The sequence below is a fragment of the Sorex araneus genome, chromosome 6 (assembly GCF_027595985.1).
Source record: "Sorex araneus isolate mSorAra2 chromosome 6, mSorAra2.pri, whole genome shotgun sequence".
Classification (NCBI taxonomy): domain Eukaryota; kingdom Metazoa; phylum Chordata; class Mammalia; order Eulipotyphla; family Soricidae; genus Sorex; species Sorex araneus.
This window is the reverse complement of record NC_073307.1, coordinates 60152459-60171335: the sequence shown is the minus strand read 5'-3', so window position 1 is coordinate 60171335 and position 18877 is coordinate 60152459. Positions and strand designations below refer to the sequence as shown.

The 18877-nt window shown below is 56.3% G+C and overlaps 3 protein-coding genes across 13 annotated transcripts in view; 1 reads left to right on the top strand and 2 right to left on the bottom strand.

Annotated features, from left to right (window-relative positions):
* EFL1 (elongation factor like GTPase 1) overlaps positions 1 to 293 on the bottom strand; it is a 48386-nt gene extending 48093 nt beyond the window's left edge. Inside the window, exon 1 of the mRNA XM_004617540.2 lies at positions 163 to 293. The gene's annotated coding sequence lies outside the window, so the exon portion shown is untranslated. The remainder of the gene's footprint in view (positions 1 to 162) is intronic.
* Positions 264 to 9265, top strand: SAXO2 (stabilizer of axonemal microtubules 2). Of its 5 annotated transcripts, none has more exons than XM_055142006.1 (4): positions 264 to 428; positions 4649 to 4777; positions 6553 to 6755; positions 7241 to 9265. In XM_055142006.1, exons 1-4 carry the CDS (start codon positions 391 to 393, stop codon positions 8182 to 8184), a joined length of 1314 nt encoding a protein of 437 aa, XP_054997981.1. In that variant the 5' UTR covers positions 264 to 390; the 3' UTR covers positions 8185 to 9265. The 5 variants fall into 5 exon arrangements, with proteins under 5 accessions (XP_054997981.1, XP_054997984.1, XP_004617666.1 ...); XM_055142009.1 differs by having other exon boundaries at positions 4649 to 4831; XM_055142008.1 differs by having other exon boundaries at positions 368 to 428; positions 2744 to 4777.
* A 1889-nt stretch (positions 9266 to 11154) lies between these two features.
* The window catches only part of ADAMTSL3 (ADAMTS like 3), a 52774-nt gene continuing 45051 nt past the window's right edge, over positions 11155 to 18877 (bottom strand). For all 7 annotated transcript variants that reach the window (XM_055143042.1, XM_055143045.1, XM_055143043.1 and 4 more), the window contains 6 exons: positions 18290 to 18385; positions 16449 to 16632; positions 14939 to 15143; positions 14161 to 14252; positions 12731 to 12945; positions 11155 to 12309 (listed from right to left, as the gene is read on the bottom strand). In XM_055143042.1, the coding sequence (XP_054999017.1) occupies positions 12302 to 12309; positions 12731 to 12945; positions 14161 to 14252; positions 14939 to 15143; positions 16449 to 16632; positions 18290 to 18385 (800 nt within the window). In that variant the 3' untranslated portion in view covers positions 11155 to 12301. The remainder of the gene's footprint in view (positions 12310 to 12730; positions 12946 to 14160; positions 14253 to 14938; positions 15144 to 16448; positions 16633 to 18289; positions 18386 to 18877) is intronic.

Sequence of the window (18877 nt, the reverse complement as noted above, 5' to 3'; positions counted from 1 at the left end):
TGCGGGCGACGGGCACGAGCGTCAGCTCCGGCGGCTCCGTCCCGTCCGGGGTCGCGCCCACCCCCGGCCCGACCCCCCGGCCCGGCCCGCGGCGGGCTGGCTGCAAGACCCCGGCACGGGGGCTCGCGGGCAGCCGCCCTCTCCTCGCCTCGCAACACTCACGCTCGCCGCCGCCCGGACCCCACAGGTGCCGCCGCCTTAGAGACTGCCGGAGCCCGACTAGTCGCGTCCTGCGGGCGGGGCCACGCGTTGACCTCTGACCCGCGCGCCTGCGCAATCGGAAGCGGCCCGGCCGGCCGGAAGCCGGAAGTCCGCTGCGGGTGTGCGTCCCGGGCGCCGCGGTTGCCCTGACGACGCGTGGGGGCAGCGGAAAGGAGCGGCGGTGCAGCCATGAGGACGCAGTGTCTGTGTCAGATCTGCACCTGCGGGTGAGGAGGCGGGCGCGGGACCCAGGGCGGTAGCAGCGCGGGGGGCGTTCGCGCCGTGATGGGAGGCTACGAGACGTGCTGGAAAGGCGGAGGGGGGATGGAAGGAGGCGAAGGAGTGGGAGGCAGGTGAGGATGGAGAGGCCGAGTGAGCAAAAGCCGCAGGGAAAGCCAGCGCCCCTGGGCAAAACCGCGACCGTGCTTCCTCGGAGCTTATCCCCTCCAGCTTCCTCGGAGCCTTGCCGGTTTCCTCCCACTCCAGCCCCCAAGCATTCCCTGCCGGGGCACTTACCTCCTCCCGTGAACGCAGCCTAGACCTTCTTGCCCCACTGCCAACCCTCAGATCATTGTTGGCTCAGTAAATACTAGGGAGCTCTAGGGTCCTCTGTCTTGCCACTCCCCTCCGAGAAGACATTCTTTCTTGCAAGTTTATGCAAAGCCAGTTTCATGGCTGCCATCGTTTCTATTAACAAGAGTAGGTTAGAGAAGGGGTTTGAATCTATTAATTCTGGTGTGCAAGAAAATGGTGAATTTTTGTTGCCTGCAGTCTCCTAGTTACAGTCAGGTTCCACCCAGCTGTGGTAACTGGGCCCTCCTGTGGATAGCCACCGTGAAGCTCAGAGCAGCTCACACCTTCTCAGCAAGAGGGTGCCTCTCTCAGGTGCAGACCTCTCGAAAAACTGGAGCAGTCACACTTGTGGACTGCTGAGAACAGTGGAGCTTGATTGAGACTAGGGCAGTGTCCACTGTCCTCTCTCCTCTGCCCCTCTCTTTCCCCCTCCTTTCCCTGGCCTATCACTTTTTTCATGGCCCTTCTCTTACTTTCCTGTCCTTTCATGAAAGCCCTTTTTTTTTTTCTAATCCTACCAGGCAGCCAGTTGCCTTTCATCTCTGTGGAAATGCTGAATCCCACCCCCCCCCCATGATCTCCCTCTAGCATGGTGGGAAGTGCCCGGCCCACCACATAGGAACAACAGGTCCAGGGGTCTGGCCTGGGCACGTGGTGGGACACACATCCGCTTCTCATCTGCCGGTGTCCTATGGCCCCCAACTGCTATTATACCCTGGGCTGAAAAAAAGAGTTCCTGCTTGCTATTCTCGAAGGAACCCAGCTGAGGAAAGGATTCCCCAGCCCCAGGAGAAACAAACCCCAGAGCAGCTCTAAACCCAGGACATTGCAGTGCTGTGTTGTTTTCTGTTTTGTGACCATACCTGGTGGTGCTTCGGGGCATCACTGTGGCTGTAATGGAGCTCAAATTTGGGGGCCAGCATGCAAAGCTGCACTCAGCCCTTTGAACATCTCTCCACCTCCTCGACAAGCTGTCAGAGGCTGCCACGGGTCTGTATGCACCAGCAGGTAAGCTGAGGACTCTGAAGACAGTAGTGGAGCCTGTTCAGTGCGCAGGGAGTGACTGAGCCAGCTTCAGAAGGGTGGGGAGGTCTGGTGAGGTCTAGGACCAAATGGCCTCTGTTGCTATGTCCTTGTCTCCTATAGTCTAATGGTGACATATCTGATCTCTGGACATGACTAATGGGTGACAGTGACCCTCAATAGTGTATGTGTGTGTGGGGGGGAATTGCTTGTCTGAGGAAAGTAAAGACTCTAGTAGTGAAACCCACCACAAAAGTGGACCCCAGAAACAAGAGAGGCCAAAATTCTCTGAGGTGACAGGCCAAGAATCTGAGTCTTTGACTCCAAAGACACTTGTAGCTTCAGTGGGAAAAAACTATACAGTAAATGTGTGGTATCTTAGGAGCCCAAGAGCACTGTCAGGCCTCTGGTGCTTTGTCCTTGTATCCTATAGTCTGTCCTCATCAGTTATGACAGACAGGTGACAGTAACCCTCGTGGACCCATGCACAGTCCCTGAGCAGGGAATGACCCCACCTCCTATAGGAAAATCTATTTTTTTTCTTTGTTAGGGGGACTCGGCAGTAGAGAGGACCGAGGGCTCCTGTGCCTGCTACCCCAAAGCTTACTCTCAGCACCTTGGGTGATCTTTAAGGACAGGTCATGGGTTGCATGTGAGAAAAGTCTAGTGACCCCACTTTGAGGGTAGAAAGCCATAGTCTGAGTGCCCCTGGGTTCATAGACCTGAAACATAGGACATGGGAATGTGAGAGCCGGTGTTCTGAAAGGGTCCTCCTTCAGAGGCGTCTTGGCGATGAGTGGACAGGGCCCACGGTGTCCGAGAGGACCTAGACTCGAGCCCTGTGCCCTCATGCTGCTGAACGACAACAGCAAACTTGCAACATACAATAAAGAGGTAAATGGGCAGAAAGTTGAAAAACAATAATTTGTCCAATGTTATTCCCCAGTCTCTGCAAAGTAGGTGAAGCAGAGGAAAGAACTTCCCAACAAATGACTTCAGAAAATCCTTGAAGATGGAGCGAAAAGTTTCATATCTAAATATCCCAATGTTAGCAAGACACAAGGCCCGTCCCGCCTCTTCATCAGATCCCTGCTCCAGCCTACAGCGGGTGTTGAGTCATGGATGGGAGCAGGAATTGTGGCTTTTTCTTTCTTGTCACCTGAGTCAGCCTTCAGGCCTGACTGCCCCTACTGGCTTCTCCTGTGTGCCTGTGTTACCACCAGACTCCCTGGTCCCTCTGCCCCAAGGCATTTCCTCTGACACTTGCTTCCTCTGAGCTCAGGAACTGCTTCCTCTGCTATTCCTGTCCACAGACCACCTGCATCTCCTTCAGCCCCTGCTGTCCCTGGCTTGGCACTGTCAGCCTTTCCACATAGCCTCCTCCCAGAAAGATGTTTCAAAATGGTGGGACTTGAAATTCCTGTTTCTGTGTTTTCTTGGGTTTGCTGTTAATCCTGTCACTTTTTCTTTTTTTCCTTTTTTTGGGTCACACCCAGCGATGCACAGGGGTTACTCCTGGCTCATGCACTCAGGAATTACTCCTGGCGGTGCTCCGGGGACCATATGGGAATCGAACCCAGGTCAATCGCATGCAAGGCAAACGCTCTACCCGCTGTGCTATCACTCTAGCCCAATCCTGTCACATTTTTTAAACAATGGAATAAATGTACATAAATACATAAGTAAGACCGTACCTGTATTGAGATCCCAAGCCCTATGCAAAGGTAGCACTTTCACATGGAGGCTGGCTGGGAGCAAGCACAGGGGTAAGGTACTTGCCTGCATGAGGCTGATCCTGGTCCAAAACCCGGCACCACCTGCTTTCCCAAACACTGCCAGGAGTTGACCCTTGAGCACAGAGCCAGGATAACCTCCAGCACCACCGGGTGTGGCCCCCAAACCACAAAATCCCCTCTGAGCTTAAGTCTTGAGGCGGCCAGACACACTCACTGGGCAGTGCTGCCCTCATGGCCATGCTAAGGGCAGCCCCTGCTGCTCGAAGTTTCTTTGCCACACTGGCCGGTTGCTGGTGCTACCACCTGCTCTGGTTACTGCAGACATGAGAGAGGCCAAGCAGCTAACAGAATAGAAGAGAAGCAGCTGTTTCCTGAACAGGCTTTCAGGAAGATTCCCAAAGACCTCGGCACGGAGAGCTGCAGCCATGGGCAGTAAAGGGGCGCTGCCAGTCTGCACACCAAGCAGCCTCCTCCATAGCCCAGACCAGCCCAAAGCCCCCAGAACCAGGCCCTCCTTCCTCCAGGTGTCAGCTTCTGCAGCTCCCCACCTACCCACAGAACTCACAGTGCTCCTCCCAGGAGGGGGACACGGGGTCCCCATGAGTGTGGGGAAGCAGCAGTTGTGGGAGCATCTGGGGGAGACTTCTGAGCGGTGTTCAGCGCTTAGTCCTGGCTCCGCGTTTAGGGATACCCACTCCGGATGGTGACCAACCGAGCCGGAGTCCACCGATGCAAGGCCAGCCCTCGCTCTGCTGTGCTTTCACTTAAGCTACAGACAGTGGACTGGCTTATTTAAAAATAAAATTTTCTTGTGAGGGCCCTTCCAAGCAGTGTTTTGGGACCCCAGGGCCCTTCCAGTGATAGCTGGTCAGGCGGGCTGTAGTCTTGTGCTTCTGCCTGGTGACAGAACTGCTGGGGCTGCTGGTGTTGGGGTCCCTGGGAGTCACGGCGCTAAGAACAGAACTCAGCTCTCCTGGCCCAACAAGTAGGTTTTTCTTTCTTGGGTGAAGCAGCTCTGAAAGATCAAGATTCCGCCTATTAAGTTCTGGTCAGTATGCCACCTTCACTTGGTGTTTCTGAAGGTGAAAGTTACCTGTGAGTTTATTTCTGCACAGGCGCCATCACTGCCCACATGGAACCACAAAAATCTATGAAAACACCGGCAAGTTCTGTCCCATGACAGAGTACTTGGAAAAGTACCCCTCCTACGGCACTGTGGCCCCACCCCAGAGTCTCAAACCCAGGTCAGCAGTGCAGGCTGTGGACCGAGGCCGAGTGGAAGACATCACCACCTTTAAGTAAATATGAGAAACAATGGCTTTCTTTCCCCACTCCTCTGCTCTTGATATTTCCCACCTTTCAACAGAACTAATTAGCTGGATCCAGGAAGCAAACTCTGTGAGTAGGTGGTGAGGAGTGAGGGACTGAGGGAAGCGGAACGAGGCTGATTCCGCAGGAATAGGGGGAGGGCAGTGCAGCAGCCACTGGTGCCATGGCTCTGAGCACCCACACTGGCTCACTTCTCGGGGCTCTGCCTGGGCTCAAGTTGCATTTCGGACCTGACTGTGCCTGCACCTGCCAAATTCAGCTTTCAGACTACACGTCTAAGCCCGTCATCTTTCCAGGAAAAAGCTCACCCCTACCACTGTGTGAGGATACTCTAATCTATCTATCTATATCTATATTTATATCTATATTTATATAGATATAGATAGGTAGATGTGTGTATTTATTTTTTTTTTTTTGCCAGGAGGGGAGGTTTCAGCAGCACCTGGGGGCACCCAGGGGCTACTTCTGGCTCTGCTCAGGAGTGACTCCCTAGTAGTGCTTGGGGGACATGCAGACCCTGGCATCAAGCAGCCTCATCTGCATGCAAGACAAGACTCAACTCCACTCTCACTCTCTGGTGTAAGCTACACCACAGTTCTTACCAGATCCCAACATGGTGGGCCCTGCTGGCTTCTTTCATTTGTTTACACTGTAGTACCCTGTGTACGCATGCCCGAAGCCCAAGCATGGGTGCCCACACCCTATAGCACAAGTGTCCACATTCTATAGCACACACGCTCATACTCTACAGCACACGTGCCCACAGTCTACAGCGTGTGTGCCCCCAGCCCAAGCATATCCATCCACACCACATACACTGGACACTGTTCTTGAGGTTCCAGGTTTCCCTCCCCCTCCCCCTCCCCCGCATGTCCCTCCTCACCCACCCTCCGGTTCCAGTCACCTCATCTCAGAAACCCTATTTGAAGGCCCCAAAGCAGCCTGAGCCAGGTTACCAGAGAGGCTCAAGGAGCCACCCTGGCCCTCCTCACTCAAGTGGCTTCAGAGTACTCAGGGCTGCACCTGTGTCCAGGCTCTGCTGCCCCCTGCCCCCTGCCCCCTGGGTCCGAGCAGAGGTCACAGCACTGGGTTCGGATATTCACCAGGACCTGGCCTGTGCCTGTCAGCATGACAGGAGGCTGTTTTGAAGCTGTTCATGCTCAACCCCTCCTCAAGGCCTCACCTTGGGCCTTATGAACCACAAGCCGGAGAGAGAGCACAGCAGGTAGGATGCTTCCGGCACCTCAAAGGGCCCCCTGAGCTCCATCAGAAGTGATCCCTGAGTGCAGAGTCAGCTCTGAGTATCGCTGGGCGGCCCAAACGAAACCACAAGAGCAACGATGAGTGTGGGGCATGCAGTGCAGGGAGCTGGGCACTTGTGAGCCTCTGAGCACTAGTAGGCTGACCTTGTGATGACGGTGATGGCAGAGATGGCAGAGCCAGGACAGCTCCTCATGGACTTCTCAGGGATGCTCCAAGGGACTCCTCAGCAGCAGTGAGTCCTGTCTCAACACTGCACGGAGCCTCAGAAACCCCATTTGTTCTTGCACATAGTTCATCAGCCATCACTGTACTCTTCTCAAGTTTAAAAGAAAACCCAAAGAAAGGGCATCAACTTCAGCCCCACTCTGAGAATCACCAGGGGCCCACAGCGCCTCCCCAAGGCTTTCTGCCCATGTCTCTATTCCAGGTCAGACTACCGCCCTTATGAAATCACCAGGCCACCTCGACACATGCCAGAAGAGTATCAACCAAAAGCAGGGAGTGTGGATCATGACACCACCTACAAGCGGGATTTTAATCCCCACCAGGTGCAGCCCATGGTGATTGTGTGGCCCACGGAGAGGCCACCAGAAAAGCAAGGGAAGCTAGACACTGTCCCCACCTATAAAGGTAACTTGCCCTTTCCGGGTGACACAACCTTGAAGTGGAGCATCCCTGTGGGTCTTTGAGCCTCCCAGCACACCAGGTGTTGGGAGCCGAGCCCTTGTCCAGTGGGCCAGTAGGCAGGCAGAGGCATTTCTGGCTTTGCTCAGTGCAATGTGGTGCTGGGCTCCCGGCCCAAGGAAAGACACTACAGCTTTCTTGGTGCTCCAGGGAGCATTGCCTCACCTTCCCGATGTGTAAGCCATCATCACAATAGGGTGGACTGTGCTCCACTGTCGGGATGGGCTGAGCTAAGTAAGAGTTCGCATCATGGGACACAGTCACAGGAAGAGGAAGGTAGAAGCCAGGATGAAGATCCGCTGGGAACCAGAGAGCTTGCATGTCCGAGCCCTCTCGGGAGCAGGAGCCGAGGGTGTCTGGCCCTTACCAGACTGTGAGGTGGTGCCTGGCTGCAGACTCATGGGCTATTTGTTGTTTCTATTTGCCCCAAGACGACTACCGGGTCTGGGCCGTTCCGAGGCGTGAGCTGCACAAACTGGAGCACGTGTACCAGCCCCCGATGGTGCAGTTTGGGAACCCTACCACCTCCCAGGATGATTTCATCCCCCACGAGATTGTGCTGCAGCAGAGCTGCAGACCCCATGAGGGGCTGCTGTGCCCCACTGCCCCTTTCAGTGGTGACACCAGCCATCGCCGGGACTACGTACCCCACGAGCTGCCCCCGCGGTTTGTGAGGCCCAAGGGCGAGTACAAGGCAGCCAGCCAGCCTATGGAGAGCCTCACCACTCACCGCGGGGCCTTCCAGGGCCTCACAGGCCAGGCAGCCAGGCTCTGCAGACCTGCAGAGCCCAGGGCCAGCCCCAAGGCCCGCTTTGCAGGAACCACGGAGTTCCGGGAGAGTTTCCCTCCCTGGGAGATGGTGCCCCCCAAGAACAGGGTGGTGTCAGAGTACGTGCCCCCTTTGGGCACCATGCAACTGGCCAGCACCAGCCACGTAGACTACATCCCCCACCAAGCCACACGTGTGCTCCCTGCCAAGCCTGTGCCTCACCACAGCAGCAGCCCCGGGCCCTTCCAGGGGATAAGCACCACCCACGACCACTTCCCTGCCTGGCAGGTCAGCCGCCAGGGACCTGTGCGGCCGCAGCAGCCGCTCCCGGGCCTGTCTGGGAAGTTCGAGGGCCTGAGCACATTCAGGTCCCACTATGTGCCACATGCCCTGGTCCCCACTCTGAGCTGCAGGCCCGCACAGGCCCCCGCACACAGTAAGGCACCCTTCCACGCGGTGACCATGTACTCCACTGAATTTGTGCCCAAGCAGCAGGTGGTGTGCCCAGCTAGCTTTCCCTCTCCTCCAGGCTACCTTTTTGCTAACGTAGACTCCCGGGGCCACCGTTTTTTCCACAGGCTGCCCCCTACAGTGGAGGCCTACTGAGGGCCAGCAGCCACCCACAGAAGGGAGTGGGCAGCTCTCTGGAGCAAACCCGGTTCCAGGTGAGCGGTAATGAAAGCCTAAAGTACCTTTTGACGTTTAGACAAGCAAATAGGCTGTCCTCACAGGAAGTCAGTACCTCAGACACGTCTGGTACCCACACTGTTCTTTAAGAGGCTCTTGTGAAAGGTGCTGTAGCTCCTTTAATCTAGGTTTTCCCTTCTTTTGTTGGAGGGGTCTCAAGGGGGGTTGGGGCCGCCATACCAGCGGTGCTCAGGGCTTACTCCTGGCTCTGCACTTAGGGATCACTCCTGGTAGTGCTCGGATGCGCATAAATGCTGCTGGGGATCCAACCAGGGTCGACCTCAGGCAAGTCAACCTGATCTCTGTTACTCTCCAGCCTCACTAACCTCTGCATCCCTGACAGGCCTGTGGCCGGCCAGCATCCTCCCACGGCTCCATTTGTGAGTGTGGCGAGAACAGAGGCAGCCGTACACTGGCTGTCATTTCTCGAGTGCAAAGAAAAGTCTAGAAACCAACTTGGTCTCTCGGCTCCTCACAGGGGTCAGGGCCACACAAAGCTGGGTGAGGTGGAGAGTACAAGTCTTGTGGGGCAGAGGATGCAGGCCTCTGGGCCTCGAGTCTGTCCAACCTCCCCTGCCGTCGCTGCCGCTGCTGCTGCCGCTCCTGACCCTGGGGACTGGTGAGCAGCAAGACCCATGCAGACGAGACCCTCTGGGTCTGTGCCCGCTTCCCCCGGGCAGGAATCGGGTGGTCAGTGGCCTATTTTCTCCAAGAGAAGTGATGAAAAGGAAAACAGGCACAGGGGAGAGTTTGCAGGAGGATGGCTGCCTTGGAGTGACCGTGAATCTATAAGGGGCCAGGCAGGGGCCGGCTGCAGTTCCCTTGACTGCAGGATGGCACAGCATGCCTCACGACTTTCTTCTGGAGCTTTGTAATGTTCCAAATGATGTGCCTACCTGAGAGCCCAGCAACACGTGGTGCAAGCATCCTGGAATATCTGCAAGTGGTTTGCTGTTTCACATTCATGGCAATGACATCTGCCATCTCACATCTCTGCAACTTGAATAAAGCATCAGTGAAACAAACTCATTTCTCCAATGGCTCTTCCCTGGAAAAGCAAGCGAGGGCTTGATAGCACCCTGTCGGTTATCTGTACCTCCTGAGCAGAACTTCTTCTGCCCCTCAGTTTGGCTGAGTGCCATGGAGGAAATGCTTGGGCATTTACCCAGCCTGCAAGTCCCCAGCCTCCCAAAAGCACTTGAGTCGGTTCTGAGAAGGGACTATCCGATGAGGCCCCAGAATGCAGGCACTGACCTTCCCAGCTGAGCCAAGAACCCCTCTGTGCCTTAGCAGGAAGGAAGAAACAAAAGCACCACACAGGAGGCCAGAGCAACAGGACAGTGAGGAATTCAATCCCTGGCACCCCATGCCATCCCCTGAGCCCACCAGATGTGACCCCCTTGCACTGCCAGACGTGGCCACCCCCAAATAAACAAAAAGCACACTGCAGCATTTGTGGGGTCCCACTGTGCTGAGTGCCCCATTGTTACCTGGGGGCCCCACTGTTACCTGAGGGGCTGGTTACATTGTTATCTGGGGATCCCATTGTTAATCTGGGGGAGTATCATTGTTATGTAGGGGGGGGTCCCACTGTTACCTGGCAGGCCAGTTCCATTGTTACCTGTGGATTCCATTGTTACTGGCGATCCCATTGTTACCTGGGATAGTATCATTATTACATGGGGGTCCCATTGTTGCCTGGGGGAGTATCACTGTTACCTGGGAAATCCCATTGTTACCTGGGGGGGGTCCTACTGTTACTTGGGGGCCCTACTGTTACCTGAGAGACCAGTTCCATTATTACCTGGGGTTCCTGGGGTTCCATTGTTACTGGGGGACCATTGTTACCTGGGGGAGTATTATTGTTACCTGGGGGTCCCATTGTTACATAGGGACCCCACTGTTACCTGAAGCCAGTTCCATTGTTACTGGGGGTCCCATTGTTACTTGAGGACCCTATTGTTACCTGGGGGAGTATCACTGTTACCCGGGGGTCCCACTGTTACCTAGGGGTAGCGTTGTTACTTAGGGTTCCACTGTTGATCCCTGAGGTTAACATCATCGCGCATTATAATAAAATGACTTTGGCCTTCAACAGGTGACCCTGGAAATGCCAAGGCTCTTGGTGAAGGCAGGCAGGGGAATTCTCGAGTGTTGTCAGGAATACTCACTGTTCCCTCAACTCCAGCTCTGCAAGGTTCTGGGTGACCTGGCAGGGGCTGCTCCAGGGCTCCTTCTCACACAGGCCACCCCCCACTCTGCACCTCACCCTCCCACCCCTAACACCACATAGCACCCCACTCAGCACCTTCCACAACCCCCAAAGCACCCACCCTTCCACCCCCAATAGCCAGTAGTATGCCCTAGGAAGGCAGTGATAAGAGGGGTCACCCCATGCCCCCGACACTGCGACACTGCCTGTGTGATGCTGGGGGGGGTGGGGGAGCTATTCTGCACCTGACACCCCCCCCCAGCAAGGAGGGCCCCAGGGACAGTTCCTGCTCTGCAATACACACGTAAGGATGGCCCCAGGCAAGTCCCTTTCCCCCAACACATAAAGATGGCCCCAGGCACAGTTTCCACCCCCAAAGATGGCCCAGGCATAGTCTCCCCCACAAGGATGGCCCCAGACAAGTCCCCTCACCGTCCCCAAGGATGCCCCAGGCACAGCCCCCTGCACTCCCCCCCATGCCCACCACAGGCACAGCACCAGGAGTGTGGACACACAGGTACACCCCAGAGGGCCAATGCACTGGCCAGCTTCCTCAGCCCTCTGGCAGCTGCGCATGCTGGGACAGGCCCGTTCACTCTGGAACGGCATCTGGGCACCAAGTGACAACCCAAATCTTCTCCATCTGAGGCACATTCTTAAAAATGCTACTCCTAAGATAAACAGATGTCCTGCGTCTTTATTGGTCTGTACAGAATCAAATATTACACCTTAGCGTCCCATAATGGCTATGTACAGAGCATTTTACAGGCCACATTCCTCTTAACTAAGAAACCTTTAATGGCCAAGAGTGAGTGACTCACAAGCCACAGGCTCCTATCTGCTCATGACCACTCCTTGACCACTCTGTCCCCCAAACCTGTGTGTCAGGCAGCCACACCAATCCTGGGAGAGCGGCGCATTCTCTCCTGGGTGCTCTCCCAGACCGTCACCCATGGGCCCTGTAGATGGTGTCCCAGTGCCGAGCAGGAGCCAGGGATGTATGAGGGATGGAGTGCGAAGCCCAGTCAGCATCAGAATGTACAATCCAACCCCAGACCCAGCCCTCTGGACAGCTACCACAGCACCCAACGTGGCATCTGCCCTGACCATTGCCAGCACACCCCACAGAATTCAATGCACCTGACGTCACCACTCTAACCTAACATCCTCCAGCAACTCCCACCAAACTCCTGAGACAGCACCTCCTTCATCCTTCCCAAATCCCACCTGCATGGCCCGCCTGACCCCCAGCCCTGATGCTGCAGGGCCCAACTGGCCCTTCTCTTGGAAGAACCCTACCTACAGTCCCCTTGGCTGCCACAATCCATATTTAGGTCACTTCCTTCTAAGGCTTCCAGAACACTCCACAGAAGTCCCGGTCAGTGTGGGCAGGAAAGGAGAACGCTCTGTGAACAGTGCTCAGACCACTCCATCTGGGCCGCTCCAGGGAGTGCTAGTTGCTCGTCCCCTGTGGGTAATTGGGCATCAGCTACTGGACTCCGCCCATCTGTGTCTCCTGGCAAAGTTGTCTGGCTTGGCGAGATGAAGGGCCTCCTGGTAGGCCTCTGAAGGGTGCCCCCTTGCTGGCCGGCTTGTGCAGTGCCATCCTCACTCAACCCCTGAACAGGTTCTCAAGTCTCTGTCAGCAGCAGTCCTGGGAGAGGAACCGTCTTCCTCACTCTTCCCAGCAGCATTTGGGCGGCCACAGCTCAGCCTCACCATAGGCCTGGCACCACCCATGCCTGCCAGGCAAGGAGCAGGTGTTCGGGGCGCTGCGCGGCAGTGTCTCAGAAGCAGTGGCAGCTGCGGGTGGACTCCGGTCAGTCAGTCCCCTGTGGGCAGGCGGGAGGAGATGCCACAGCTCGCCCGAGGCCCGGGTTGAGCTTCCTTGGGGGCTTGTATCTGTTGATGTCACAGGGCCCCTGCCCTGCCACATGGGGCCCCAACAACCATCCAACCAGACACTGAACAGACTGGTCCAGTCTTAAGCATCACTGGGGTGGCCTGAGGCCCTGAGTTCTGCTCTGGAGCATCTCTCCACTCCCCCTCCGCCAACAAAACTGTGTGCTTCTAGGAAAGCAGCATCTGGTCCTATGCCATGAAGGAAGGGATGGGATGGGGGCTGGGTCCCCACCTGGTCCCTGGGTGTATAGGCATGCAGCAGGTGCTCTGGCAGGTTTGAGGGCTCTAGCACAGGGAACTGGGGCCTGCCTTGGCCTGCTGGGGGAGCATGCAGAAGTGGGGGGTACATACGCTCACACGGGGGGCCCAGACAGGGTCTCCGGGCTGCAGGCTTATGTCTCTGCACACAACGTCCCTCGGCCAGGGGCAGGCAGGTGTGGGGGTGCAAGCAACGCACCCTTCGGACCTGGAAGCCCCCACCACAGGGGGCTGAGCAAGACCCCCAGGGGTGCAGGAGCCAACAGCCCATACAGTCCCGCGGCGAGCAGCTCCTCCCGGGGTGGCCTCTGAAATAGCAGACAGTCCCATGCCAGCAAAAAGGGAGATTTAGTCCCGACACTTCTAACCAAGTCAACAGGGCGATGCAGACATGTGCATCAGGACCCTGGCGAGTGCACACAGAGGTCCCTGCAAGTCCCCCCCCCCCCACACACATGACCAGCCCCAGAAGCACCAGCCCCTCTGCTGGAAGTCTGGGGGTTGTTGGGGACAGGAGGGGCTAACCTGCAGCTGCAGGGACTGTCAGGAGAGGAGGGGGCAGAGTCACCATGTTCAGGTTTCAGAAAGACATCACCTGGGGTGTGGGGGGCAGAAACCTGGGGCGGAGTCCCCTCCTGACCAGTCCTGTCACTCCTTCCCTGCAGTCCGCAGGGGACTGGAGCACATAGGCCGGAGAAGGGGGATGAACCGCAGCAAGGGCAGGAAAGGAAGCAGACAAAACCTGAGCCCTTCTCTACAAGGGCACCTCCATGACCTCTGTCAGAAGGCCCCCACGCCTGCCATCTGAAGGCCCTCTGGAGGGAACGGCCCGGAGAGGACTGAGGAACCTGGGTGCCAAAGGAGTGTTACTGGTGACTCGAGGGCGGGTGGGGCAATACTCCCATCAGCCAGCAGAGGGAGCCACCCCCAAGGGCTGATCGGAGAAATCCTACTTGTGAATCTTAGGGGACCAGACACTCACTGCATGGGACTTCTTGGGGAGACACCTTAACCCGTGGCCAGTTGGGGTCCTGCAGCCAAGGTGATGGATGGATACGAAGGTGAAAGCAGAGGCAGCACCGGATCCTTGCCCATCCCTGAACAATCTCATGCTCACGCCCCCCTGGCTAGGGTCTCGAGGGCATGTTACCTGCAGATTGGGCACCGCAGAGCTCCTGAACACACATGCTCAATTCTCTGCAGGACCATATCTTAACTGGGATGGTTTCTAACCTGCTACAGCATTACTGGTAACACACGTCGACATGCAGCCCTGAGCCATGGAGGAGGCACTCTCACAGCTGCTCATCTTACTCTCTTTAGGGCTCTTGTCACAAGCTCAACATGCAGACTGACGGTTACCTGTATGTGTGTATCAGAGTCCAGAGTGCTAACCATTAGACAATGGAACCCTACTTTCAGAGAACATTCTGGAATGCCAGGCACTGCGGACAGCACCACCAGTGATTAGACAGAAAAGGCTGAGAAGGACAGGGGTGGGAGGGGAACATGGCAGTGGGTACCTGCTGTCCTCACAGCTGGAGTCATTGTGGTGGGGACATAGTCCCCACAGTGGCTGTGAGCTTCCAGCATGACCCAGGCAACGCTCAGGACACTGGAACAAAGCAAAGGCCAGGTTAGCCCCTGGAATCTGACCTGCGGAGACAGCAGGACCTGGACAAAGGATTCAGGTCCCAGGTACCCCAGGAATCTGGGGGAGGGGGGGACAGGACTCAGATGATGCACCTGTCTGCAATGACCAAGAGACAGAGGTCTCCCTTTGCCTCCCCAGCCCGAGAGTGAATTCAGTTGGAGGGAAAAGTTTAACTCTGAGGTCTTCCATCTGTGTGCGATCATCGCACTGTTTTCCCTTTCTGGGGGACTTCTAAGTACGCTCAGGGCTATGGGGTCTGTCCTTGGCCTGATGGTCCAGCCTTCACCCACTGCCCAGTTCCCACAGCCTCATGGAGCTGCAGCTTCCATATTGGATACAGCAGCATCACGAAGCATGTCAGGGGTTCTCATTGCTGAGTGACATCAACAGGAGCCAGTTCAGAGAATTGTCACCCAGAGCACTGTCACCATGAAGACAGTCCCCCTCCCCCAGGGTCATCAGCAGCCAGACCTCAAAGGTTCTGATCTACTCTGGGCCTTCCATGAGTCATGTCTGACAGTGACACCCTTGATCCTCGGTGAGTCACCCAGGGGCTGCAGCTGGGACAGCACATCCCATCTCACCCCAGGCCATCATGAGTTTCAGACTAGCATGCTACGCTAGGTGGCTGCTGCGGTTGGCCTTACCTGGCTCCCTAGCTTGATGTCCCACTGGTCACATGGGGGCTGGGTGCAGGCTCTTTTGCCCAGGGGACGGTCCCTGGGGGCGCAGGCAGGGGGAGCCAGCAGCTGCACCCCTCCTGAGGCTCTGGTGCGGTAGCACATCACCTGCCGATGGCGAAACCCTTTGCCGCACGACACAGAGCATGAGGACCAGGCCCCTGTGACCCACCTGGAAACAGATATGTGAACAGGTGAAATGACACTGAGCAGGATGGAGTGGCCTGCTCACGCTGACTGAGGAACACATGTGCTCATGGATACCCACACCCATACATACATGAACTCACACACACATTTATACTCACACACATGCAGACACACATACACATACATACACACATACTCAGAAATTTAGACTCAGACACATATTCACACATATACACTCATTTATACGTACACCCTCAGACACAAAGAAATTCACACACACATACACTTACACATATACTCATTCACGGACACATACGCAGACTAACACGTGCATTTACACAGACACCACACACATGTGCATTCACACATACACACAGAGACACATACATGCTCACAAGTACACTTATACACATACACTCAGACCTAAATACACATACACACATACAGAGCAGGAGCATGCCAGGGGCCTTCCAGCAGCACTTCCCACCCCAAACTAAAAGATGGGCATGGCATGTCACAATTCCATGCTTTTGGTTCTCAGGGGTCTTTGTGGGGTGCCTGCCTACAGAAGGATGTGGCACTGTTGGAGCTGTTGCCCAAGGCCTCTGAGTGGGGACTTGAACTGAGGCAGCAGAGATGCTGGGGCCTGTCCCTGCAGTTCCAGTGGCTGGGGGAATGGGGGACTTGTCCCTGTCCGAGTCCAAGCCCGCCCAGGGGACCCTTTAGGCAGGCATGAGGCGTGAGGCTGGAGATGAGCCTGCCAGAGGTAGTGCTCACATTTGAACAGTGATGGGGAACAGCACTGAGAAGTTTCGGGATGCTACAGGAAGTGGGATAGGCAGCTGCAGTGAAATGGGCCCCAGGAAGTTCAAGCTGTGCCTCAATTTCCAGAGACAGAGCAGTGGGGTCCAGGAGAAGCTGGGGGCCCTGGGTGGACTGAAAGCTTTAGGCACAAGGGGCATAGCAAGTGGACAGGAGGTGAGTCAGGGACTCAGCACAGGGACCCTGCGAACCCGAATCCAGGGGCTGGAGCCATGCAACCTGTGACCTCTATAACCAACGATATAGGCCCTATGACCTATGACCTGGGCCTGGTAACCTGTGAGCCAGGTCCTGTTACCTGTGACCTGTGACCTGGGCCCTGTTACCTATTACCCAGGCCCTATAGCTTGGACCTTTATCACCATGTGACCTGGGGTCCTTTTAACCCTGTGATCTTGGAAGCTTTTGGCCTGGACCGTTCTGTCAGCAGAACCCTCTCTCAGGAACCTGCAGCTGATCCCATCTCAGATGCCTCAGGACCCTTGGGACAGGTGGGGCCCCGTACCTGGGGGGGCAGTCCCGGGGGTGGCATGGCTGCCAAGATGCCCGTGGCTTCTTCAGGTGGGCACACAGGGCCTCAACCACGTGCTGCCCAGTGGCTGTTACACACTGGGCTTTCTGAACACGGGTCCCCAAGGGGCCACAGGAGGCTGAGCACGGCGTCCAGTGCCCCAGTTTCCAGGAGAGTTCTGTGGAGAGGAGTGAAGGGTTAGGGTAGAGGTGTGAGAGGACATCCGCTGCTGCCACTGGCACTCAGCAGCCCCAGGGACCCTGTGGCACAGGAGGGCCCTGAGTCCTGGAGACTGTGGCACAGGAGGGCCCTGAATTCTGGAGACCCTGTGGCACAGGAGGGCCCTGAATTCTGGAGACCCTGTGGCACAGGAGGGCCCTGAATTCTGGAGACCCTGTGGCACAGGAGGGCCCTGAGTCCTGACTGCCCACATCACTCCTGTCACAGGCCACAAGTCCTAAGACCACAGGCTGGGTGAGGGTCCCATAGGATTGGGGAGCCAAGAGAGGGGACAGTCCTCCCTGTGCTACCCAGCAGGTCCAAGCAGAGTCAGGAGGATGAGAAGGGCTCTCGTGGGAAAGGGTGCTGGCTCCAGGTCCCGGAACAACAGACAAAGGCACAGCTCCACTCACTTTCCCATTGTTGTTTTTACTTTTATCTGAGTTTTCTTGGGTAGGGGACCCCTGAGTGATGCTTGCGGCTCATCCCTGAGGTGTCTAGGGCACCCTGAGTGCTGGGGATGAAACCAGACTCCTGCAAGGCCTATGCTCCGTCCCCAAGAGCTCTTCAGCCTTCCATGTCATTTGTTTTAGGGACACACTATTGGTGTTCAGGGATTCACTCCTGGCTCTGTGCTCGGGGATAATACTAGCACTGTGTTAGAAGTGGGGCTCATTTCTGGCTTCATGCTTGGGGTTCACTTCTGACTGTGTTCAGGGCTCACTCCTATTTCTGTGTTCGGGGGTTCACTCCTGGCTCTGTGCTTGAGACTCACTCCTGGCGGGCTCAGGAACCTTACACAGTCCTGAAGTTAGACCTTGGTTAACCATGTGCAGGCCAAGCGCTTTCCCCTATATGATGTCCCAGCCCTACATAATATTGGTCTACATCTGTGGAGAATGTCCCAGGTGGGCAGCACTGTCAGACACTTTGAGATCCAGGCATCTTTTGACCTTTAGTGTACCCAGTGGACAGCAGCTCCCACTCACAGGGCTGGAAAGGGACCAAGTGATCTTCCAGATCTGTCAGGAAAGGGTCAGCCTTGACCCTGAGTAATGTGTATTACCCTTCCACCCCACACTGGTCCCAGGAGACTTGTGTCAAGGGCCCAGAGGCTCCTCAGCTGAACTGGCATTCACAGAAGAGATGCTTGGTATGGGGGTCAGTTTGTACAGCCTCAAGAATTGGGGACCATGGCCAGTGGCCCCCGTGCTCCCCTGTGTTTTCCCTGGCAGAGCTGTAAGGTCGAGGTCACTATGTCCTGGCACCCAGTGTCTTCCCCACCTGGCTGTGGTGGCCATGGGGAACTTCTGAGACCAGGGGAAGTGAGATCTTGTGCTGTGTGCAGAGAATGGAGACCATGCTGCCAAGACGGCAGCTTCAACACCACAATGCTAGTACCTATGAGGGAGGAGCTCTGTGGGTTTCCAGAAATGTCTCAGTACAAAAGGAATGGCGGACCACTGGCTGCAAAGGGACAGGAAGGAAGCTGGCCCAGTGCCTGGTGCCATTTCACTTATTGCAAACACAGCCTGGAGGGCCCGCTGGCTAAATTCATTTTCTTGCACACACCTCCCGCCCAGGAGATCCCCCCTCCCAGCGTCCACACCACAGACCTGGAGGGGGGGCTTCGCTTGTTGGATCAGCATCGTGGACCTCGGGCTTCCTGTGGTTCTTGCGGAATGAAAAGTGGCTGCTGGGCTGTGTTTGTTCTGAGGAAGGGAGAGAAGGTCACTGGCTGGCCAGTGAGAAACCACGTGGTGCTCATCGTGGCCCCAGGGTCTTACAGAGGAGTCACAGGAGAGCAAACCTGTGCCAGCCACACAGTAGGCCCTGGTTTGGGGTACATGTGGGGTGGGGTGTTCTAGGGCGGAATCTGTCAGTCCCCGTGTCAACATTGGGTGTCCCTGCCATCCCTGGGCTCAAAGCCTCCTGACAATCAAGATGGAAAGTGCATCGAGCAGACTCCAGACAGGGCTAGAGGGGCAGAAGGGTCATGGGTGGTGTGTGTGTGTGTGTGTGTGTGTGTGTGTGTGTGTGGTGGTGGTGGTGGAGAATCTGGCTGGACAGTTGCACAGGGCCTGCATGAGAGGAGTGGGAACAGTGGGGCTGTGGTCACTTCTCCCTATGCAGGCTGAGAAAAACAGGGAGAACCCATGTACATACACATGCTTAAACAAGTCACAAGCTGGGGTGCCAACGTA